Source organism: Lotus japonicus, chromosome 2, assembly GCF_012489685.1.
Source record: "Lotus japonicus ecotype B-129 chromosome 2, LjGifu_v1.2".
In the NCBI taxonomy this organism is placed as follows: Eukaryota; Viridiplantae; Streptophyta; class Magnoliopsida; order Fabales; family Fabaceae; genus Lotus; species Lotus japonicus.
Window position 1 is genome coordinate 77,322,450 of NC_080042.1, and position 23,907 is coordinate 77,346,356.

A 23,907-nucleotide genomic window follows, 5' to 3' on the forward strand; every position below is an offset into this window, starting at 1 on the left:
TTGATGAGATTTAGTAGTTTCATTCTTAACACATATACTATTTTCTTTTTTAAAAACATCTACTTATTTTTTACAGATATATAAGCCAAATGATGTATTCAATGCTAGCACAAGGGGTGTTAGAACCCGGATATAAGAGAATAAAAACAATTGAAATACAAGAAAAAACTAGACTATATTTAAGAACAATTTATTAGATTTTTCGTATTTCCTTTATTTCACTTTTTTTTTCTCAAACATTATTAAAGCTTTAAAATTAAGGGAGCCTAACAAACATCACTAGCCATCTATCTTTCCGGTGTAACCAAAAAACATCACTAGCCATCCATATTATTTATTTGTGTAAGAAACAACTTGCAATCATACTGAAGACCGCGATCTTCCTCTTGTTCATTTTAAACTTTTAATTAAAGAAGTAATATACGTATATATAGGCATTCACATGTTTATCTTCGTAATAAGATATAGCAAAGCTCAAACTATATAGATGAAACTTACATTCTGGAACGAGGATTATAAAAGTAGTGAAATCTCATTAAAAATATCTGCATAAGGTGTTCACAGATAATGTAAAATGAATTAAATGGCTAATGAAAAAATAAAAAATGAATATATTGTTGATTTGTGCAGGGTTGACTTATACTATCACTATCAGCATGCAGGTGCTCTGAAGCTCTGTAGATGCACAAACACAATTGAATGAGCCCCCACATTGACCGGAGAAGAAGAATCAACTGGCACTGGTTTCATTTCTGGAATGTCTTGTGATTCAGTAAGTTTTAATGGAGTTCCATTCAACAACACCACATCACTTTGAATGTTTCCATCTTTTGGTGTCAAATGATATTCTTCCCTCATCTGTCCTTTTATGTTTTCCATTGGAGACATATTCATGTCATTGACAAGAGATACATTGAAAGTGGAATTGGACAAGTTTATGAGGAGCACAGTGATTCCGGGCTGAAAATAATTATCAACAAGTAATTAGTAAAAACATGATTGAGAAAAAAAAATTCCTAGACATGTCATTAAGATCAATGAACTTACCCCTTTCTTAGAACAATGAGCATATGTACGTAAATTATGAGACCCTTCATGAGAAACAGAAAGCACATTGCTTCCCATAAGTCGATGCCACAAGAGCGCTCTGTTTAAAAAGACATGTTTGGATCAATTTTTCTATTCTAAAAATCAATTTTAACACTCAAAAATCATTTACAAAAGTTCTTCCCAGTAATTGATTTTGAATTTACAGTAAATTGTAGAATGATTTTCAAACATACATTTAAACTTTCATAGGGTATCTACACTCAAAATGAGGATGAGAGAGATAAGAAGAGAAAATAGATGATTGATGTGATGAGACGAGAAGAGAGTGATAAAAAGCAAAACAAAGTTTATGTGTGTGGTACTAGCAGGGTGTCTAAGTAAGTATGAAAGTTGAAATTAGAAAAAGACATTTTACTACTTAATACACAAACACTCACCCATAATAATCTGGATTAGGAATGAAAGTGGTGGTGTTTAGCAAAGCATAGTTTCCACCAACCAGAGTCTGTCTACAATAAACCTTGTGGTTCAATGTGGATGTCATGCCAAGCTGGTCCAAGTACCTAGTTATTAATTAATACAAAAATACATTGGCATGTCAATTTGCAATTTTGAAAAGGAAATTAAAAGCAGGACAAAGACCAATTCAAAGAGAGATCAGACAAACCAAAAGCCATTAGCAAAAGTATGTGACACATGTTTTCCACCACTGTTATAGGCTCCACCAGCTTCCCCAACCCATGTTCCTGCCCATGGTGTAAAATCCTTGACTGCTTCTGAGATATCTTTGAAAGTTTGAGCAACATCACTCAAGGAATATGGGTCTTGAATTTTGTTGATGAGACCAGGATCATCACCTAAATTTAGAACAATTGTCTTAGAAGGCAATCAATGTTCATATTCACAAGCAAAGTAGTCAAATGCATTTTATCATACAAGAGCCTAGAAAGGATAATTAATCCATACATACCAGGACCAAGGTTGTAAATGTGGTGGGTCACTACATCAACCACACCAGGTCCTACATTTTGCAAGAAGCTAGCAAACCAATCTTTACTAAAGAAACCACCAGGGCCTACCACCTTTGGCCTTGTAGAGGGATTTGGGTATAGTTGGTTAACTATAAGTCTAAGCTTAGTGATATCCTTAGCATATTGAACACTATCTACTCTAGCACCAATACCGTTACCGCATAGCTCATTTCCTGATGATAAACATAACATCAAAAATTTAATGTGTAAGAAAAATATATAGAAAGTATGGTGGATTTGTAACTAAAAACTTCAACATCAAAGGATTTATATATACCTAATTCATATGAATCTATTTTGTATCCTTTTGAAATTGTGTATTTCATGAGATTCATCGCATTTCTTGGGTTCCAATCTCCGACCCAAGTTTTCTTATCATCCTCTGTGTTATGCTTTCCAATGAGGGCATTCAACCCAAAAGTTAATCTCACTCTGTACAATAAAAAGAAAAGGAAACAAAAATAATGTGAGATAGATGCTGATAACATCCAAACATGAATGCCTAGAAAAAAAAGCTGTGAAAGTAATACCCAGTTTTGTTGAAAAAATCATTTACTTCATCCCATCTCATCTTGGGAAGACAGCCTTTGCTGAAACCAAATAAACCACCTTGTCTCTTTTTAATATGAGGACATTTCGTTCGATTCCCAAATTGGTAAATAATCTGATCTTGTAGTGAACCACCTAATCTGATTCTCAAGGGATTGAATGCTGCAAATAAAGTGTAGCCAATATTTAGATATATGAATGAAAGTCAAGGTTTGGATCACCTTATTTTTTCTCAAAATCAATTATAGCACTCAGAAACTACCCGTTATAACTTCGTCACAAAATTTATTTAGGCTTTAGAATCGATTTTATTAGAATTTCCAAACATACACGTATAGTGCAAAGGTTCTAGTCCTACTGCTGCTGATATATATATATTTTAAGCTCTTCCCTTTACCACCAAGTTGACACATGTTTCCCCCGCCAATGAACAAGGATGAGAATGACACTTGAAAATTTAAATAAACATGCTTTTGAAACAAAGTCTTCCAAGCAGCCTAAAATGTTAATAATATTTTTATGCATGGAAATTTTCTATCAATTGTGAATTGACTTAAGAAAAAGAAAGTATACCCTTGACCGCATTTGAGAAAATTTTGTTTTCCAAATCCTGCAAACATTGAGAAAATATATCATGGATTGGTTAGCTCTGTGACAATTTTTTTAAGATGAAATATGTATGATACTCAATCATGATAAATTCTATATTGAGACATCAAAGCAAAAAGTGAGTACCAGGTTGAGAATGCCAGATTTTCCCCAAGGACATTGGTTGTAGTCACACTTATTAGGAGGCCACCAGTCTAAAGTTGCACATATAAAATTTTCATCTGTTTTAGCAATGGTTGTCACCCCTTTCACCCTAAGCTTCACATCTTCTGCTAAGGATATGGAAAACAATGAAAGAAGAATGTAGCACAGAGTTACTTTCAAAATCATTATGAAATGTAATGGAAAAGAAGCAGTGCAGCCGTGCAGGAAATGCTATTATATTTTCTAAGAGCATAAAGCTTATATAGAACATTTTGAAGAGACTTTATATTTCAGGGCTCTAAAAATACAGCTATAATCTAACAAAAAAATCAGTTGTCTTCTTAATTTAGAACATCCTTATCTTCAAAATTCAGCATCCTAAAGAGTAAAAGGATTGACAACATCATCGTCCTTATCTTAGCAAAAGAACCAGAAACATCATGAAGACTGGATATGGAATTAAAAAATTCTTATCCTTGTCCAAAATCATGAAATCTAAGCCAGCCATAAAAAAATATAGCCTTTAAGGTATGTTTTTAACACTGGTCCTTGACTTAATAATTGTTGACAGCTAATTTAGTTCTGAATGCTTTGAATGTCACTTTTGGAAGGGCCTTATTTGAAACACGTCCACTTTTTTCTTTATTCTTCTAATCTTATCTAATGTAGTAATTAATCTAGATATGACACCTCCCTCTAATCCTTTTCCTTTACTAAAATTAGTAAAATGATGATGCCATAAATAATTTTTATGCATATTTTTTACTTTTACTTTTAAAAAACAGCGATTTTTTTACGGTAAAAAAAAGCGAATTAATCTAATGTCACGTGATCCAAATTTATAATAAATTGATACTATTTTAAATTCATTAAAATAAATTGATACAATTTTAAAATAATTATGTTGAATATTTATTATAGAAACTTATATATGGTGTTAATTTAGCATGCCTAGCTGATAAGCTAGTTGAAAGCTGAAAAGTTAGCTGAAAGCTTATATGCTACCTGAAAAGCTACCTCATTGAATAACGGTGTTTGGTAAAACTACCTGCTGAGCAAGTTGAAATTGTAAAATGACATAAAAGTGCACACTTGTATAATTCTTTTTACATTTAACATTATTTTATTTACACATTAATACATATATCATAAAAATAATTATCACTTTAAATATTTTAATTTAGTTCAAATTAATTATTTATCATCTAAAAAATATAAAATTAATTTTTATTAATATTTATTTTTATTAATTAAGTTTAAATAGAAGAAATCAAATAACTTTATATTTTAGTTTGATAAAGTAAGCTTATTTTGTCTAAATTAACAAAATACTTTTTAAAATTTATATAAACAATTGAGTAGTAATTATTTTAAAATAAAAATAATTAGATTTTAGTGTTTTTATAAATATAAAAAGGATAATGATAAAATTTTATTAAAATTTATAAGGATAAAAAAGATCATAAATTCAATAAGCTTTTAGGCTATAAGCTACCTCAGGTACTTATTAAAAAAAAATTAAGCTACTGAAATAAACTCCTATGCCAAACACTTTCAAAAGTTGTTAAACTAGTCAAATAAACTTTAAGCTAGTCAAATAAGCTATTAACTAGCTGAAATGACATGCTAAACATAACCAAAATCAGTTCATTGTCATTATAAAGTTTCCTACTTTCATTTCGTCTTAATTATAAATTAATACTATTCTATATAGAGCATTCAAGAAGAAATTTGGGTTAAATCACACTACAAGAATTATGTGTTTTAGTGACAAAAATTAAGTGACGATTATTAATATCGTCACTAAATATCTATTATTTGTGGCCGTTTTCTATTTTGTCACTATTACTCTTCGTAACTGTGACCAAATTTAAAATTGTCACTAATACTCTTTGTAATAGTGACGAATCATAAATCCTCACTAATATCATTGGTAATAGTGATCACCTTAATCTTATGTTGACCAATAATATTTAAAATAAGTGGTTATTCTGAAATTTAATACTATTTCTAAATTAATATTATTCTAAAACCAAATCCCATGAGTCTAGTAAAATTACGGGTCGTTCAGAAGAAAGTAAAATTACGGGGAAACTCTTATCGGGGAGATCCTTGACGCTCATATCAAATAGTGGGAATTTGCTAGTTCATCAGCATGACACTGGCGTACCGTGTACCTTCCTGGTAGCCTAGAGGTGCTCCTATAAAAAAATACTTTTTAAAAAAGAAGATTTATTAATGAAATAATTTATCATGGAATAAGGTCATAATTTTTTTAAGGACGTTATTTTATTTATTCTCATTTAATTTTTTTATATGATATAAAATATCCCTCAATTTTTTATTTTGCTTTCAAACCGAATTCTATCCTACAACTCTACAAGCTTTGAAAGATTCATATAAAATTATTAAAAAATATGATAATTTGTTAAAAACTAAAAGTGTATCCAAATTTTGATCATTTGAAAAAAATTGGAGTTGTTTTTGGATAAAACTTTTTTTTTTGACGTTAGTCTTTGGATAAAAGTTAATAAAAAGAGTTAAGTTTTTTTTTTTTAATTTTGAAACCGTAAAGAAAGAAGAATATATTTTTTTATTTATAAACATCTGGTACCGGTCATCCTTTAGATGACGCTAGATTCGGGATTTAGTCACAGTTAAGGCTTCTCATCCCTCCCCTAGAGTGTATTGTGTGGGGATCAAACCCGAGAGCTCTTCCCACACACTCAGCCTGCGTTGCCAACTGAGTTACCCGTCTTGGGTAAAGAAGATTCCTCTCCAAAAGTAAAAACACGATAATCCAAAGCAAGAATATCAATCAAACCTAAAGGAGGATAATTATGGAGTACAAAGTCAAACAAGACTTAACTCCAACTTAAGTAAAAAAAAATCTGACATAACATTTTCCTCTCACAAAGTATGTCTAAAATAAACAACTCAATCTCTAACTATGGGCTTCTTACTAGCACTAATGATGGCGGGTGAAACTCCGAGACACCATTTCCAACAAGACAAAGAGCGTGCTAGGAATCCGAAAAAAATAACAACAATACGGAAACCTACATTCTAACACAACCAAACTATGGAAGATTATAAGAAGGGGGAAACTTACATCCAGTTCCCTAGGTGCTGGTGGTACTGTTGTCCAATGAAACAGTGACAAGTGTATTAATCTTTTAATATTGCTCTTGTGGGGAAGAATTGGTGGAGAATTTACACCAGGCCTGAGTCTTTGCTAGCCAGAATTTATAAATCGGTGTACTTCCGTAATGGTACTATTTGGGGGGCGAAGAGAGGCTATCGCCCAAGCTATGCTTGGTCAAGCATTCTCAAAACAAGCTGGCTATTTGAGAAAAGGGCCATGTGGCGTGTGGGAAATGGTGAGAGCATTGATGTGTGGAAAGATAGGTGGGTGACACAGGGTTCACCTCTGATTTATAGAGAGGATCTAGCACATGAGGCAAGGATATCTAAAGTCTCTGACTTGCTTGTTTCTGGACAGGGTCGTTGGAATAGAGATCTAGTTGAGGGTGTTTTTCATCCTACTACAGCTAGTGCTATCCTAGCTATTCCGTTGAGTATGGGAGGAGGTCAGGATAATCTCTTTTGGCCAAGCACTGCTGATGGGCATTACACTTCAAAAGCAGGTTATTCAATGATTCGAGAGCTGCTTGTTGAGAAGGAGCCTTCTTCTTCCACTTCTTCTTCTTTGTGCCCGAGCCTATGGAGGAAGTTCTGGGCCAGCCCAGCTATTCCCAGGTACAAAGAGACAGCGTGGCGAGCTATTCGTGGCTTTCTTCCAGTGCGGGACAAGCTTTTTCAGAGACACATGGATGTTGATCCATCTTGCGGGTTCTGCGGCCAGGGCATGGAAACTGTGGAGCATATTTTCCTCCGCTGCCCGATTGCTGTAGCTGTCTGGTATGGGTCTCCGCTAGCTTTGCGGGTGGAGCGGTACCCGACGTTCCATCAGTTTTGGGGAGACATTCTGCGGATTGATGATGAAGAAGTGGTGGCCATGGTCCAGTGTGTGCTATACCAGCTATGGGAGGCTAGGAACCGGAGTGTTTTTAACCAGCAACATGTGAGCATCAATCAGCTTACTCAAAAGGTTGGGGCTCTCGCTAGTGCTGCTATTGGAGTGGTTTCTCATCCCCAGTCGCGTCAGGTGGCTGCTGTTTGGAAGAGGCCAGCATTGGACCAGATCAAGATTAATTGTGATGCATCCTTTCGAGCTCCAACAGACGTGGGTCTATGCATGGTGGCGCGGAACTCGAGTGGGGAGGTCATGGCTTCTGCAACATCATCTTCTTGCTCTGTTTTATCGTCTCTTCTTGCTGAAGCTTCATGTCTCCGTTGGGCTATGTCACTAGCTATTGACTTGGGGTTCCGACAAGTGATTTTTGAGGTTGATTGTCTACAACTATTCAAGGCTTGGAGGGCAGGAGTAACTGGGAGGAACTATTTGGCTACTATCATTAGTGATTGTCGTAGGCTTAGTTTGCATTTTGATTCTGCTATTTTTACTTTTACTAGACGCTCAGGTAATTCCGTGGCAGATTATTTAGCTAGGAACGCTTCCACCTATGACGAATCTGTCTGGGTGGAGGAGGTTCCGCCTGGCGCTATCCGTTTTGTTGACTCTGATTGTTTGGCATCTTTGCCCGCTTAATTTATATCATGCTATTTGAGTTCAAAAAAAAAAAGACCCACTTCTTTTCTCCATGTTTCACCAGCGTTGCGACCTAGAAAGAGAGGTAAACGGGAGAAGGAAAAAGAAGAGAAAGAGAGTGGAAGGAGGAAAAGGAAGCCGGCGACGACGATCTAAGGATGGAGAACGACCAGAACATGGGGATGCCTGCGGCTTTGATGGCACAGGCAACCTCCGCGGTGAGCAGCAACAATGTGGTGGGCATCGACTTTTTGCAGCGGCAGCGTGGAGCTCGATCGGTGTCTTCAGGCGCGATGGCGGAGGAAACCATAGCTGACAGCGGTGGCTTTTATTTACCACGGCAATGATGACAAAGGTCGACTTGTTGACGGCCTGAACGATGATGGTCTGCGTCGAGAACTTTCTAGCGTGGGCAGGAGAGGTGGAAGATGAAGATCGATCGAGGGAGAGAATCGATTTGCGTCCTTGGTGTTTACGATCTGTCTTGGCAATAGAGTTTGGAAGCAGGTTCAAAGAAGGACCGAAGGATCAAAGGGGTTGGAGCAATTCGGTTGAATTTGTTGTAAAACAAGGGGAGAAGAAGAAGAAGAATGTGTTCACATGTTCCTTAATTCAATTTTTTCATTGTGAACTAGTTGATTATGTTTCACTGAAGGGGCTGAATTCCAGATCTCGGGAGAAAACCATGGTGTAGTAGGGGAGAGAGCAGTGAAAGTAGCAGAGACGTTACAGAAAAAATAATAAGATAACGGAGTTAGTTTGAGAAAGAAAATTAATCCACGTGTCATATTTTTATTGGAAAACAGTACTAACAACACTAGTGGTACTGCACTTAAGTTTTTCCCTTATAAGAAACCAAATTTTGATAGTATCAAATACACAATTTTGATATTATATAAACCCCTTCAACCAACCACCAAAATACTTTCGAACCAAACCCCACAACACCATGGTCAGCCATAGTGCTACCATCAACATTAAGAGCAACCTAATCCGCAAAAGGTCTCTTCCAAGCCACCCACCTCTAAGCCAATACATGCATACCATCCGAAAAGGCCAAATAGAAGTCAACTAGTAGATTACTAGCAAGGCAAAGATTAGTGCTATGCTGGATGGAAGTACTATTGAAATTAGAGTGCTTTGTAGGCAAAGATTACAACGACACTTCTAATTAAATCAAGCTATAAGAACAAAGGCCTACAAAGCACTCTAATCAATGATAGAAAACCAACCGCATAAACTATATGCAATCCATAAATAAGTGAGAGAGGCAAATGCAAAAATATACTAGTAGTATGTTATTAAAATAAGAAAATTCTTAAAAGAATAAAAACAAGTAAAGAAAAAGAAGGGTAAAACGACGACGTAACAGTAGAGGGGAAGTAGGAATATTGTTAGCTGAGAGGAGAGTGAGAACTGAGAGTAGAAACCAGAGCAGTGCAGAATCAGCAGCTACCGTCAACAATGGCGATTTCCGGCGATCTCAGGGCCTCCGTCTCGGCAACTCTTCCACTCCATCACTCCCACCCGCTTCCAACCCGCTCATTCCATTCCACAAAGGTTCTGTACTTCTCTCTCATCTCTCTATTTCGAATTTCGCATGCTCTGAACTCAACACAAGCGCTTCTTGTACCACTTTGGAGGATGCAATATGCATCAATTCTTACCGGGAATCTGATATTGTTGAAGGATTTACATCCTTGTTACTCTAATGTCGAGTAACAGCTCAGGGTGTTTAGGATTCTGAATTTTTCAATTAGGGTTTTCATTTTAGTCCAAATTGAGCATTTCGTTTCTCTTGCGGTGTTGTTCTGATTCTTCAACTGGGTTTTAAATCGTGATTGCTTGTATTTCAACTATGAAGCTCTTCGGATTAGGAAGATAAAAATAAACTTGTAACTGTTCAAAGATTAATAATATTGATAATGACGGCATTAAAGTTAGTTTGACCCTTTAATGTATGCATTGGTTGCATTCACTATCATTTGGCAATTGGCATGTAAAAGGTGAAAATTTTCCACTCTAGTACTTGTAGGGGTGAGCGAATGTACAATTAGATGGCATCTGTGATTGACCGATTGCTCTCGGATGTAGCAAATTTTGGGTGCTTTTTCAAATGACTGAAATACATGAAATCATTAGACATAATTGACAACATTATATTTCAATGTCATTTGATGCATCATGTAAATAATTCCACTTCCTTTTGATGTTACTGCCTATTATCTACTGTGATTGCTGAATCATTTTTCTTTGTATCTATCTTCAATTGGAAGTGATAAGAGATCTTATTAGGACATATTGATATGATAACCTGCATTCTTATAAGTTGTAACCCTATTTCATGGTCCTCCAGGCAAGTATAAGAGGAGGGATATCACTGTTTTTCCATCTTATGTCATTTGATGGGAAATATGTGTGGTGAAGCAATGGTAGGGTGCTTGTCTTATAGACATTAGTGAACAAATATTTAGTTTTTTACTATTTTAGCTGGGCTGATCAGTATGCTTAAACAGGATACACGTTTTTCCTTTCTGTCTTTTAGTTGGGGGTTTGATAAATGATGGTGTATGTTTCTATTATCAAGGTATTTCTATTCAGATGCTTGTGGCTTAGCTTCATAAATGTTTTACTGTTGATTAATGTTCAAGTTTATCTATATATTATACAGATCCTAACAAGATTTAGAAAGTGCTGGAAATGCTTCTCATTCATTTCTTAAATTTTCTATCTAATAGGTAGACTTTCATTTCTTCTTGAGTGGAGCATCTAGCATCTCTGAATTCGCCCCAAAATGTCCTAGCCTGACAACTGCACGAAGCAATATGCGTGGCTATTGCAAGCCAGTTTCAGCAATCCTTGGAGGTCCTAAATCTTCCTCAAAGTCAGTTAGCCAAGAGGTTGAGAATTTTCTCCTTGATGCTGTTAATATGAGTTTATTTGAGCGTTTAAATTTGGCTTGGAAGATACTTTTCCCGTCAGCTGTATCTAGAAAAAGATCCAATGCGAGGATTGCCAAGCAACGCTTGAAGATGATTTTGTTCTCTGATCGATGCGAAGTAAGTGATGAGGCAAAACGAAAAATTGTTACCAACATTGTGCAATCTTTATCAGATTTTGTGGAAATAGAATCACAGGATAAGGTTCAGCTGAGTGTCTCTGCAGATACAGATCTGGGAACTATTTACTCTGTCACGGTGCCTGTACGGCGGGTTAAACCAGAATATCAAGATTTGGATGAAGCTGGGAAAATAATGAATGTTGAGTATAAGGACACCGGAGACAGCTCTGGTTGTGTTGATGTTAGATTTGATTTCTTTGTCCCTGATGAAAGTTCTTGACTTTGATTTGAAAGTTTTTGAATCTTGATCTTTGTCAAAAGTTGGTATTTGAAATTCTGCCAAGTGAAGCCATTTTGGAGTGCTGTATATATTTGCAATTTTTTCTTCGTCTGTGGTGGTATATATTTGCAAATTGAAGCTAACATTAGGGTGAATCTAGATTCTGATGAGATATTTTGTACCACCTTTATCTGTCAGTTTGGTTTTATGCTCCGTTTTGATCTGTTCTTACTTAACATTCATAATAGGCTTTTGTTGCTAGAGTGTATGAATCATTATGATTTATGGAGCTGGTAGTTGATTCCCATTGGCCAATGAAAAAGAGGTGATAGTATAACCTTCAGGTGATGAGTCAAGGCAAAACCAGCCTTTCTATTCATTTGGTTGCATTTTTTTGGTCAACATTTGGTAGCATTTAAAGTTGTAATTGGATCAATACCCATGCGCCATACATGCTACATGAATTCGGAAGCATATATTTTATTTCAGAATAATGAGTAAAAGCTTGACACAACTCGTCACAAGTTTTGGATTTAACTCTCACCTCCTCGTAGGTCGCAAGTTCGAAAAGTCTAGAGGTCTTTCTCTCTATTCTACCATTCTTGTAACCACGAAAAGAATAGGGCATTGCTGTCCTTTCATCACTTAGGATGTATTATATAACTCATTTTGGATATGGTGTAATTATTTCTGATATCAAAACTTGAGTAAATTTTGGGTATTCAAAGAAACGAGCTTCTTGAAGGAGGGAGCTTCCAGTCTGAGCAACCATGGAGAGCTTTAGAGGGGCTACAATTTGGAAGTTTGAAGATACCAAAATCACCTACAATGTTTTTTTTTGGTCAATGATGCTTGAATAAAAAACTACAATGTGTATTTGTACTTCTCTGAATTTTTTGGTGTCAGATACCTTTATTCAATTATTTCATGGAAACATAAAAAAAAATTCCATGGAAGCACCGAAGACAGTGAACACAAAAAAAATGGTTGGCATACTTTGGTTCAATTATTCAATGGAAGCCCAAAGATAGCGAACAAAAGAAGCACACAATTTTTTTGGTTCAATGGAAGCAGTGAAGAAAGAAAAAACTTAAAAGTGGATTTTAGGGGAATTGAACCCGACGTGAATCGAACACGCAACCTTCTGATCTGGAGTCAGACGCGCTACCATTGCGCCACGGATCCACTTGTTGAGAGTGAAGATCATTTAAATTTAGTTAATCGAATTTATATTTATATTGAATGAGCGGGAACGTTGCTTTTATTCTTGGTTCAAATTGAATTGATTCATGAATTTCAAAGTGTTATTGGTCTGGTTTGTGTGTTGTGGGTTTAGGGAGAAATGAAGTTGGAGATCGGAATCGGCGACGCCATATCCAGAATCCGATTCGCGCCGCACTCCAACAACCTCCTCATTTCGTCTTGGGACTCCGTAAGTTTCCATTTTCCCTTTCCCTTGTTTTCTTTGGGAGCGGCGGCGCTCACTCAATTTCTGCAGAATCTTCGGCTTTACGACGTTGACGCCTCCGTGCTCAGACTGGAAGCTTCTTCAGAAGCTGCCCTTCTCGATTGCTGCTTCCAAGACGACTCCACTGCTTTCACTGCTGCTTCTGATGGATGCATTCGAAGGTTTTCTCAATATTCTCTTTAAAAATAATTATTTATTTTAGTTCTTGATTGTTTATTACTAATTGTTTGATAACTTTTTTTACTTCTTTATTCTTATTTTTCATCCATAACAAAAAATCAATTGAAGTCCAACAATATAAATATAGATTAATTTTTATATTAATTTAATTGAGTAAAATTAAGTCAATGATATTATGTAAGTTGAAAAATCGGAACTCGAATTTCTGATAATAGTGACAGAAAATGGGAAATGAAAATGATTTAATGGAGTATTGTGAGTGTCAACATGATAAATTATCTGTTCACTGGAATGGTAAGCATGATAATGATGGTCATAATCCATCTAGTAGAGTTGTTTGCTTGCACTGATGATATCCATGCTGTTGTAATGCGGTGGTTGTCGAAGGTAGGCGTATTGCTTTCCTTTGCTTTGTTTATCATGTGTGTTTTGCATTTTCTTAGCTTGTTTTTGACTCCTCTTAAGCTAAACTTTATAGGTATGACTTGCATTCAGGAACTATGGACATCATCGGCAGTCACGACGATATGGCGACGTGTATTGAATATTCCGATGAAACATGTAATCTACTGACCTAAACTTTGCTCCTCGTTTACATTTAGTTCTGTTATAAGTTATAACTCATACCTTTTATTGTGCTTCATTTGTTGATATGAATTTGAAAGGGAATATTAGCAAATAAACAGCAACAAACATACATGGTTTTGTTCCTTCCTACTGCTCTTACCCACGCAGTATATCCCTTAGACCCTTACACAATTTTCATGTGTTGAGGGCTGGATGGATTGATAAAATGATACTTGATACATGATGGATCATTAGGTGTCACCAGTTAATCTTTGATAAATTCCTTTGTGTATTACAATCAAATGGCTGCGACCTAATGGTCACCTCTCAGGTTTTGCAACAAGTATTTAAGCATAAGCCTTTGACCATTTCTCAAGCCTTAGAGATCATTTAAACAGAGCACAATTCTTGAGGGGGAACCCAAAATGTGGTTATGCTGATGAGAGATGACATAAAAAGGAAATCTGTATTTAAAAAGTACTAAATTTTTTCTTGAAAAAATGTTTCCACTTTCCATATAAGTGTAATATAAGTTTGTACTGGTAGTGACATTTTTTAACTTGTAATTATAAATTACATTATAAGCTTGATACACGATTGAACGTTAGATGACACTAGTTAATCTTTGATAAAATCCTTTGTGTATGACAATAAAAAATGGCTGCGATCTATGGTCACCTCTCAGGTTTTGCAACAAACATTTAAGCATAAGCCTTTGACTATGTCCCAAGCCTTGAGAGAACATTTAAACAGAGCACAATTCTTGATGGGGAACCTAGGATGCGGTTATGCTTGAAAAAGTGTTTCCACTTTCCATATCATAAGTATACTTTATTTTTTTGACGGGAATCATAAGTATAATTTAAGTTTGTACTACTGGTGACATTTTTTCAGTTGTAATAATAAATTACATTATAAGTTTCTTATATTTTCACTTAATCTTCATGAAGTTTTATGCTAAGATTTATCATATTCTGAAATGTTCAGAATAGCAAAACTGTTTTGATGCTAATTTTGGACAAAAAAATGTCTATGAAGGCCAAACTGTATTGTGTCCAAATAAACTTCATATTATGGCATTGGTTATTGCAGTTCAGTTGATCACATCCGGATTTGACAAGAAGTTATTGTCGTGGGATATGCGTATGGAGAAGGCTTTTTCTCGCTCAATAAGTTTAGATGCAGAGGTGGATTCCATGTCTGTCTCTGGGTTTAATCTAATTGTAGGCATTGGAGTATCGGTGCAGGTTTATGATCTACGTAACTTTGACAAACCAGTTCAGTCAAAGGAGCCATACAAGGGCACACAGTTAAGATGTGTCACTTCTATTCCTTATGCAAAAGGTATAAATTATGAAATCTATTTCATTTTATTTTGTCAACTCGGGAATGTGTTACATTGACTAGTTATTTTTCTTCTTTCTGAACCATCTTGAATACTTTTATTGTGTTCCATCATATTTATATTTGGAAAAAGTTTGGGTCACACCAAATTTCCACCCACATCCAGAGAGATATATAAATAGAGAGAGATGAGAGATAAGATAGGTGATGTGATAGGAAAAGAAGAGAGATATGAAGATAAAATGGGTGGAAATGAGATGGAAGAGAAAATTGGGTGTGAATGAATCAAAACCATTTATATTACTTGGTTTTCCACATACTAATACATGGGACTTATAATTACAAAACTACCTGACCATTGGTTTGTACACAACCAGAAATTATTTGTGTTCTGCGCTTCAGGCAATTTTTAAGTAAGATGTTCATGCAGGATTTGCGGTAGGATCAGTAGATGGACGAGTATCATTACAGATTTCCTCTTCATCCAGTTCAAATGACATTGGGTTAGTTTTTGTTCCATATCTGCATTTATTAAACACCCCCCCTCCCCCCCTAAAAAACTGAAAAGATAATTGAAATACATTAATTTTCCCGTTTCTCTGTTGTTTCTTACAAAAGACTTGCTCACTTGCTGAAAATCTAATTAACGATGCAGTTCCCTCCTCGTGTTTTATTTATAATCACACAGACCAACTTTCATAAGTTCTACTTTCCTTCATTATACTCTTATAACCTTGTTGGAATTCCATTTATGACAGGATATATTTAACAATAAGTAAGAGATTGGAGTTATTTAACATCTACATGATGGATTGGTGTGGTGTTGTTGATTTTCAAATGCACAGCATGTATAATTATGTTATGGCCGTTGAACACACCTACTCACCTAGGACAGAGAATCCTTGGTCTTTGATTCCTTATTATGATGGCACATGGGGTATTCACTGTCTAATAGTTAGGGCAACACCAATGAAACTAACATTTGCAACTTCAGCTTATGTCTTTTCAATTTCAGCTACGATAGACTTAAAATAAAAAATTACAGGTTCGCATTGGCACCTTAGCCATTGTATCAACATTATATTTATCATATCAGCAAATTTGGTTTTGTGTCAGCTCTAGTTTTTTATCATCTTCACATCTTTCCAATTTTAGTATACTGCATTATAAACAAAACACCACTAGCTGCTTATCTCCAGATTTCAATTTCACGTATTTCCCGATTATTTGTTGCAGTCTTAACTCTTGAGTCTTGACTATTGTGTCCTAATTGATCTGTTCTTAATTTCACTCTCTAATTCTTTATTAGGTTATGCTTCTCTCATACTTAGCTTTTAGTAGATAAAAGAGAAATCAAAAGAAACAAACGCAAACCATGAAATCCAATTCCTTTAAAGCATGGTCTCCGTGAATTTGTATCAACAATAAAAACTTCACTCACACCAAATGGTTTGAGATTTGTCATGATTAAACATCATTAGTGCATTGAATATGTTGAAACCAATTTTGGTTGTAGAAACAACTTAAGAAAACTTCACTGTCTATAATCTATTAGCCTAAAGGGCTTTCCTGATTTCAATGTCTAGGACCATTTCCTATGATATTTCTCAATTTTCCTTTCTACTTTCAATTGCCAGTGTTGAGTGTATAACAAGGTCACATCTAGTTTTATTCCTTTTTCATTAAACCTTTAGTTCTATGCTGCAAATTGTTGCTTCAAAGAAAGCATAAGTGAAGGCAGATAATTAATAGCATATTGCATACACAAAGCATGGTTTTGTTAGTAATTTTAGATTATGGGTTATGAGACACAATAAAATTGTTTTGTGAGTAAGAGTGTAAAGTTAGGAGTCCTGATTTATTCATCATATTCTGTTCTAAATAGTAAATCCTATATTGGGAATCATTTTGGTATTTCCTTGTCACTTCTTTTTATCATTATTGTATCACTATAAAAAATTATCAACATGTATTTTTCCAATTCTGCACAATATATATTATATATTAGTGAGTTATACATCATAACTATTGTATTCATTTTTAATCATCTATAGAATGTACAAGTTTATATGAGTATCTATGCAAAACCAGGTCTAGTTTATTGTTTAATTGGACTCCGATGTTTTATTTTGGAAAACATTTGAGTTTGCAGATTCTTGTTAATGACAGTCACATCTAATGGTCATTTACTGTATCAAACTATGGCAGGTATACATTCTGGTGTCATCCAAAATCAAAGGATAGACGGCATCATTTGGTATCAGTGAATGACATTGTATTCAGTCCACTGTATGTGACTTCTTTAGGGAATAGATCCTCTCAATTTTAACAAAAATTGACTATCTCAAGTTTCACCATCTAACCATTGACTTGTGTATATAATAATTACAGAAATGACTTTTGTGTATTTAATCATTACAGAAATAAATACAAAATTAAAATCAATGCTTAGGTGGTGAAATTTTGACGTTGCCAATTTTTTTTCACAATCGAGAGGATCTATTTCCTCCTTCTTATCTTACGATTGTTAATTATAAAACTTTGAACTTGATTGATGTAATTTCTGCGTTTTAGTGTGTCTGGAACTTTTGTCACCGGTGACAATGAAGGTTATGCTTCCATATGGGATGCTAGAAGTAGGAGAAGACTAGTTGAGGTATTTGCTGATTAAGATATGCACTTGTGTCTCAAGTCAAACGTTGTATTGTGATACTACTATTTTTTTTTCTCAATTTCAGTTGCCAAGATATCCAAATAGTGTTGCATCCTTATCGTACAACCACGTGGGACAGCTTCTAGCTGTAGCGTCAAGCTATACTTACCAAGAAGCAAACGAAATGTGAGTAATTTGAGCAATTTTTATCTTATTTGTCCTACACTCATTTCTTCTATATCAAATTTGAGGGGAACTTGATACTCCTTTACTGATATTACTATTGGCATTGCAATCTTCTGTTTTCATGTACAAAGAAGTTTACCTCTTCCTTTCATTTAGTCATGATATATAGCTTCTCTAGACCTTTATGTTTTTAGGAAAATATTGTTCGTGTAATTGGTTATAGTAACTATTGTTTAGATGTACATTTTATTGATTTTCATGCATCAACTTCACACATTTTAGTTCATGTTTAAATTATGTGAACCCTTGCTAGCTGTACATGTTACATGACGTAATTACTTCATATAACAGTTAGACTTGATTGTTGAAATTGAACACGGAAGTATTCTAGTTTTGAGTTCAACCTTTATTTTATTTATTCATTTTATTGCCGCCACTACTGACAGAGAAGAGCCTCCTCAAGTATTCATTCATGAAGTGGACAACATTGATATCGGATCAAGTTCTGCTAGTAGGAGTAGTTAGAAGTTTATGCTGCATTTGCCAAGGTAGGTAATCTGAGACTTACTAGTGTTTAATCTCTGGCATTTACTTGTTCTATTGAAATGGGGAGTTGTTTTCTATTTGTCTTGTAATATGTCTGTTAATTTCTTTTGTAGGGGACCTTAATGCCTGGTTTTCATCATCTTTTGCAAACAAATATTGGAAACCCTGTTTTCATGGAGCATAAATACACGACTACTGTGTAACACACTTCATCTAATTCTAAAGGATCGTGATAAGTTGATAGTCAAAAATGTTTCATCTATTCATGATAGTACTAGTGTTGTTTTATAGCTGGAGTAGATAGTGTAGCTGCTAGTGATAAATTAGTTTGAGGGTGGTTTTAGGAATGTTAAATTGTGGCGGAGAAGTAGCACTAAGATCTTGTTTGAACTTCGGGTACAGACTAAGCACTTATTGAAGTTTATCTAATAGAAAAACATTGGATAAGCTCCAATGAGTGCTTTTTTGCTACACATCCAAACAGGCTCTAAGTTCTAGGTTCCAAGTGTTGATTGAATATATTTTTTCCTATTCACTTATGTAAATTATATTTTAGGCAATGAATTGGATCCAATTTCTTTGCAGTTGGACACATTTTGATTACTATTGGTTGGTCGTGCAACCTAAATTATATAAAAGTTATTTATTTATATATTCTAGAGTGCCCTTGACTTTAGAGGTTAGTTTCTTCATCCCTCAAGGAATACGAATATTCTAAGAAAAAATGTAAAGAAAAATAGATGCGGAAAAAAAGAGGCTACATGAAATGTGTTCCAGTGTGAGCAGTCACACGTGGTGATGCGTGGTTGTAGCGTTGATAGAACGCAAGTTTAACACTGCACTGAGCGAGTGATTATGCTTTTGTTTATACAGAGCAAATCCAACTTTATGAAAGTCAAGAAAAAATATTCAATACTCCCTCTCTGTTCCTAATCTTTTGTTATTTTAACTTTTGACCTAAATTCCAAAACTTTTGTTGTTTTACAAATCCAATGCATTTTTTCTCAATTTATTCCATGTTTACCCTCATTTAATATTATATCTCTCACCTATCACCACTTATTTTCACCAATCAAAACCATAACAAATTTTTTAACCAATAACTATCATTCTCTCTCTTCACTCTAACTCAACATTAAATAGGGGTGTTTATGTCAGCAAATATATCAATAATTGCACTCTTAAACAATGTGCATAACCTTAAACAACAAAAGATCTGGAAGCGGAGGGAGTAAAATTTTCAAAACAAGCAGGAGACGTGTTTAACACAATTTTATTCCTTTCTAATTCGGAGCAATCATGAAGTCTTTTGTTTATTTCACCTTGAAAAAATAATACTAGTCTTTAGTCTTTACTACCTCGAGTATATTATCTCTATCAAATTTATTTATAGCTTTTTTTACACTTGGGATAAAAAAATTATTAGCGAATTGCACTAATTTCCCGAAATTATTACTATTGCACTAACATCATCTTTATTATTTGAATTTAATTTTTATGCACCGACGATGTAAAGTTCTTTTACACCATCAACCAATCAGATTTTAAGGATATGAGAAAATTTCTTTTTTTATTTAATTTCATTAATTGACGTGACTAATCCTTGAAATATGATTGGTTAACGGTGTAAAAAAACTTTACACCGTCGGTACATCATCATTTTTCTCATTTGAATTTAACAAAACACTAAGTGTCTTTATTTTATTATGAAAATTGCACTAACCTCCAATGAGATTTATTATTATTATTATTATTATTATTATATTGACTTTCCTTAAGATTTATCCTTATAACACTCAACACTCATATTATTTAAAATGATATATGAAAACTGGGAGGTCAAGTGCAATTTACAAATTAAAGAGCAAGTCAATGCAATAATGTTGAACCAAGAGGTAACTTCAATTTCCTAAAAAAATATTCATGCTTTACATAAAAAATAATAATATCTTTTAAATTTATTTTTTATCAAATTAACTTATAAGTTGGCTGAAAATTAAGAAGTCAACTTTTAATTAAAAGTCCTATTAAAAATATATCATAAAATTACATTAAAGAATATTTAAATACATTTCATATGAAGTTTTGCATAATAATAATTTTTTAAGGTAATAAGAATAATTCTTATTTTAAAATAAAAAATTGATGGAGAAATATGATAAAAAATAATGAAAATGAGAATAAAAATTAGTTGTCATAGCATAAAAGTACCTACTAAAAAGGAATAATTTTTGCCAACCTGGATTGGCACAACTGGCTTCCAGTTTTCGGGTTTAGCTCTCACCTCCCCACAAGTCAAGGGTTCAAATCCTCATTGTGTCAGTAAAATCTCAGTTGGTGGGCAACCCTTCTCTGGGAGATCCCTCGGTGCTACTTCCAGGAGTGGGCCTCTGCTTGCCTCCCCAGCATGTCACTGGCGCCCTGCCCGGTAATCTGGAGGTGCTTTCTCTCCGTTTTACCCTTTTTTTGAAAAAAAAATTAATTTTTCAAAAATATGTTTCAAAACAGAATTTAACAAGATAAATACAATGGTTGGTGGTTATCAATAATTATCGGAAAAAGTTGAATATTTATCATTAAAAAAATATAACAGTGTTGTTTGTGTCTATAAAAGAAAAAAACCTGAATCCCCAAACCTTACACTAGTAGATTGAAGAAGAACCATCACCATGTCTGACGAAGAGCACCACTTCGAGTCCAAGGCTGACGCCGGCGCATCCAAGACCTATCCGCAGCAAGCCGGAACCGTCCGCAAGAACGGTTACATTGTCATCAAGAACAGGCCCTGCAAGGTGCTTCCCTTTTCCCTTTTCAATATTCGATTTGTTCAATTTTTCTGTTTTTTCAATGAAATTGTAACGATTGATGTGAGAAATCAAACCCCATTTGGTTCAATTTGATGAATATTTGGTTAGATTTTGTAGGGGTGGTGTTTTTTTGTCAAGCTAGGGTTAAAGTTTGATTTTTTATTGATTTGGGGTTGTTTAATTGGACAGGTTGTTGAGGTTTCTACTTCCAAAACTGGCAAGCATGGACATGCGAAGTGTCACTTTGTTGCTATTGACATCTTCACCGGCAAAAAGCTTGAGGATATTGTCCCATCTTCCCATAACTGTGATGTATGAATGATATCAGGTGTTTTTTTTTTAGATTTGGATTTTCATCTGTGTTTATGTTTATGTTTTCCCCTTGTGTTTTGCAACAGATCCCTCATGTCAATCGTACTGATTACCAGCTTATTGATATCTCAGAGGATGGATTTGTAAGATTACATTCACACTAGCTTCTAATTCTCTTTTTTTTTTGATTTCTTAATTGAGGATTCTATTCTATTCTGCACATGAGAAATTGATTCCTAGTTACCTACCTCAAATAATTTGATATGGAGTATGGTTATTTGCATAATTTTTTATTTTTATTTTACAGCTTTGTTAACAGTGGACTTAAAAATACTAATCAATAAATCTTTGATATATCCTATTGAATAGTTTTGTAAATTTTATCCAGTACAAATTGTCTTAAAGGTACTAGTTAATTATCTATATTTCTTGATGTGTGTGTTTAGATGATAAAGATGGGGTTAATATGTTGTTCTTACAAACCTTGTGGGGTGACTGTACTTCACTCAATTTTGAAATGTTTAAGTTGGTTAAATGAATGGTTAATGAGTTTGTATCTTTATGATATGGAAATGGTTAAGGTTGATGTAGTTTGACAATTTGTTATTGTTGTATGTTAGTATGTTACCTTCTCCATAGAACTAGGTTAGTGGGTCTCTTTTCTTATTGGTGAACTAAGGATATTTTTTTCAATGAATATATTAGGTGAGTCTGCTGACTGACTCTGGTGATACTAAGGATGACCTTAAGCTTCCTACCGATGATGCTCTGCTTAAGCAGGTTAGTCTGTTCCGTAGTCTGTACTCTATTTACATATCTGGACTGGTTTTGCTTGCTATGTTAAATAGTTCCACGACTTGTTGTAGATATTAACATTTGATGCTGGTATTATATGTCTAATGGCTTCGTAAACTCATGTCCAGTTTAATGAAGTAATGAGAAGTGGCATGTCATTGAGATCTGCTGAACTTTTATAATTTGCACCATCTTGTACTGATTTCAATTTCTGGCATTTTGCACTATCTTGCACTGGTTTTGCTTGTTACGTTGAATAGTTCCGTACTTCCATGACATTGTTGTAGATATGAACATTCGATGCTGACATTATATATCTAATTGCTTTGTAAACTTATGTCCAATTTAATGAAGTAATGTGAAGTGGCATAACATTGACATCTGTTATAACTTGCCCCATCTTGTTCTGATTTCAATTTTTGACATGCAGATCAAGGAGGGCTTTGGTGATGGTAAGGATCTGGTTGTGAGTGTTATGTCTGCCATGGGGGAGGAGCAGATTTGTGCCCTTAAGGACATCGGCCCCAAGTAATAGAATCATTTCAGTTGAATGCTGAAAAGCTGAAGTTGGAACTGAGATGATACAGTATTTGTTTTATGTTTCTTTTCGTTTTTCCTCTTTTGTGTTGGTTTGTGTACTAAATCGGCCAGAGTTTGTACCATTCTCATAAGATGTGGTCGAAAATATTGGATGACTATTTAAGAGTCCTTGACTTATGTTATTTTTGTGTGTTATTAGTTCTAGAGCCATTAACTCTTAATGGTGTGAAGAAGTTATATTGGCCATCGGCCAGTGAGACTAATTATATGCTTATCAGACCCTTTTACAGTTTCTGATATAATTTTCTTCACTCTGATGTTTTTTAATTGCGGTTAAAGTTTATGCTTTGTTCAGGGGAATAATCTGCCCACGGATTATGCTATCATTGTTATTCTGAAATTCAACCACCTTATAACTTGAAAGGTTGTATGCCGGTTCTATGATCTTCATGATGTCTAGTAGTTGGATGCTTAAGAACTTGTTGAAACACCAGTTTGCTCACATCTCGGTAGGGAAAGTTCACACCTCCCTCATCCATAATATCTTATTAGTGATGCGGAGTCCAATGCACATATTTTAGGGTTGCTCATGGATCGGATTAACCTGACTCGACCAAAACACAAATGAGTGGGGTTGGTTCAGATGAACATATTGGATTATTTTTTGTGTGGAAGTTGGATTGGATTTAAAAGGGGACAAACTGAGGGGTTGGTGAGGTATCGGATTTGTGGTTTGAAATCTGTACAAACCCAACTAGAACCAAGTAGGGATGATTAACTGCCAAACAAACCCAACACAATTGAGTAGGGATAGTTAAGTAATTGAAGTAAAGCTTACTAAGTAGTGACTTGTGATGTTGGTCCATTTCTACACCTCACCCTAATTTTTGTGCCACCTCTTAGGCTCTCACTCACCTTCACCCTGACTTGTGATTGCCCTCATGCAGCTGACGACTTCAACACGAGGCCAAGCCCTCTTGTTCTACTTTTGTGTGATGGATGAGAAGGGTTATGCTCTACTTTTGTCAAATGGACTTTAGATTGTTGTTCCACTTATGTGAATGAAAGACAAAGTTGTAATTTGTTTGTCGTACTGACTGACTCATATAAGGC

General features: G+C 34.7%; 4 protein-coding genes and 1 non-coding gene across 5 annotated transcripts; 3 read left to right on the top strand and 2 right to left on the bottom strand.

Moving 5' to 3' along the window:
* Positions 1–651: 651 nt before the first annotated feature.
* On the bottom strand, positions 652–3,569 carry LOC130735707 (heparanase-like protein 2). Its single transcript, XM_057587617.1, has 9 exons — positions 3,366–3,569; positions 3,204–3,240; positions 2,612–2,792; positions 2,359–2,513; positions 2,021–2,254; positions 1,718–1,907; positions 1,488–1,613; positions 1,048–1,147; positions 652–960 (listed from the first exon to the last, which is right to left on the bottom strand). The coding sequence occupies exons 1-9, from the start codon at positions 3,567–3,569 to the stop codon at positions 652–654; spliced, it is 1,536 nt and encodes a 511-aa protein (XP_057443600.1).
* A 5,839-nt stretch (positions 3,570–9,408) lies between these two features.
* On the top strand, positions 9,409–11,503 carry LOC130739778 (cell division topological specificity factor homolog, chloroplastic). The gene is made up of 2 exons (XM_057592177.1): positions 9,409–9,615; positions 10,794–11,503. Exons 1-2 carry the CDS (start codon positions 9,520–9,522, stop codon positions 11,394–11,396), a joined length of 699 nt encoding a protein of 232 aa, XP_057448160.1. The 5' UTR covers positions 9,409–9,519; the 3' UTR covers positions 11,397–11,503.
* Positions 11,504–12,377: 874 nt separating this feature from the next.
* On the top strand, positions 12,378–18,973 carry LOC130739780 (mitotic checkpoint protein BUB3.3). Its single transcript, XM_057592180.1, has 10 exons — positions 12,378–12,828; positions 12,895–13,025; positions 13,523–13,605; positions 14,704–14,955; positions 15,386–15,458; positions 17,164–17,244; positions 17,530–17,611; positions 17,694–17,794; positions 18,241–18,342; positions 18,454–18,973. Exons 1-9 carry the CDS (start codon positions 12,739–12,741, stop codon positions 18,317–18,319), a joined length of 972 nt encoding a protein of 323 aa, XP_057448163.1. The 5' UTR covers positions 12,378–12,738; the 3' UTR covers positions 18,320–18,342; positions 18,454–18,973.
* On the bottom strand, positions 12,510–12,581 carry TRNAW-CCA (transfer RNA tryptophan (anticodon CCA)). The gene has a single exon. It is a non-coding gene; the product is annotated as a tRNA-Trp (tRNA).
* A 1,991-nt stretch (positions 18,974–20,964) lies between the features above and the next one.
* LOC130739781 (eukaryotic translation initiation factor 5A-2) lies at positions 20,965–23,105 on the top strand. The gene is made up of 5 exons (XM_057592181.1): positions 20,965–21,132; positions 21,337–21,459; positions 21,546–21,602; positions 22,165–22,239; positions 22,685–23,105. The coding sequence occupies exons 1-5, from the start codon at positions 21,010–21,012 to the stop codon at positions 22,784–22,786; spliced, it is 480 nt and encodes a 159-aa protein (XP_057448164.1). The 5' UTR covers positions 20,965–21,009; the 3' UTR covers positions 22,787–23,105.
* Positions 23,106–23,907: the final 802 nt, after the last annotated feature.

What these genes read in the sequence shown, in the direction of transcription:
- LOC130735707 (XM_057587617.1), bottom strand. Translation starts at nt 3,569, where the DNA reads ATGATTTTGAAAGTAACTCTGTGCTACATTCTTCTTTCATTGTTTTCC. An exon ending in GATTTTTTCAACAAAACTGG is followed by an intron (nt 2,514 to 2,611) that starts GTATTACTTTCA and finishes TTTATTGTACAG; the next exon opens with AGTGAGATTAACTTTTGGGT. An exon ending in CATTTACAACCTTGGTCCTG is followed by an intron (nt 1,908 to 2,020) that starts GTATGTATGGAT and finishes TTCTAAATTTAG; the next exon opens with GTGATGATCCTGGTCTCATC.
- LOC130739778 (XM_057592177.1), top strand. Translation starts at nt 9,520, where the DNA reads ATGGCGATTTCCGGCGATCTCAGGGCCTCCGTCTCGGCAACTCTTCCA. An exon ending in GCTCATTCCATTCCACAAAG is followed by an intron (nt 9,616 to 10,793) that starts GTTCTGTACTTC and finishes TCTATCTAATAG; the next exon opens with GTAGACTTTCATTTCTTCTT.
- LOC130739780 (XM_057592180.1), top strand. Translation starts at nt 12,739, where the DNA reads ATGAAGTTGGAGATCGGAATCGGCGACGCCATATCCAGAATCCGATTC. An exon ending in TCATTTCGTCTTGGGACTCC is followed by an intron (nt 12,829 to 12,894) that starts GTAAGTTTCCAT and finishes CAATTTCTGCAG; the next exon opens with AATCTTCGGCTTTACGACGT. An exon ending in TCCAGTTCAAATGACATTGG is followed by an intron (nt 15,459 to 17,163) that starts GTTAGTTTTTGT and finishes AAACTATGGCAG; the next exon opens with GTATACATTCTGGTGTCATC.
- LOC130739781 (XM_057592181.1), top strand. Translation starts at nt 21,010, where the DNA reads ATGTCTGACGAAGAGCACCACTTCGAGTCCAAGGCTGACGCCGGCGCA. An exon ending in CATCTTCCCATAACTGTGAT is followed by an intron (nt 21,460 to 21,545) that starts GTATGAATGATA and finishes GTTTTGCAACAG; the next exon opens with ATCCCTCATGTCAATCGTAC. An exon ending in ATATCTCAGAGGATGGATTT is followed by an intron (nt 21,603 to 22,164) that starts GTAAGATTACAT and finishes TGAATATATTAG; the next exon opens with GTGAGTCTGCTGACTGACTC.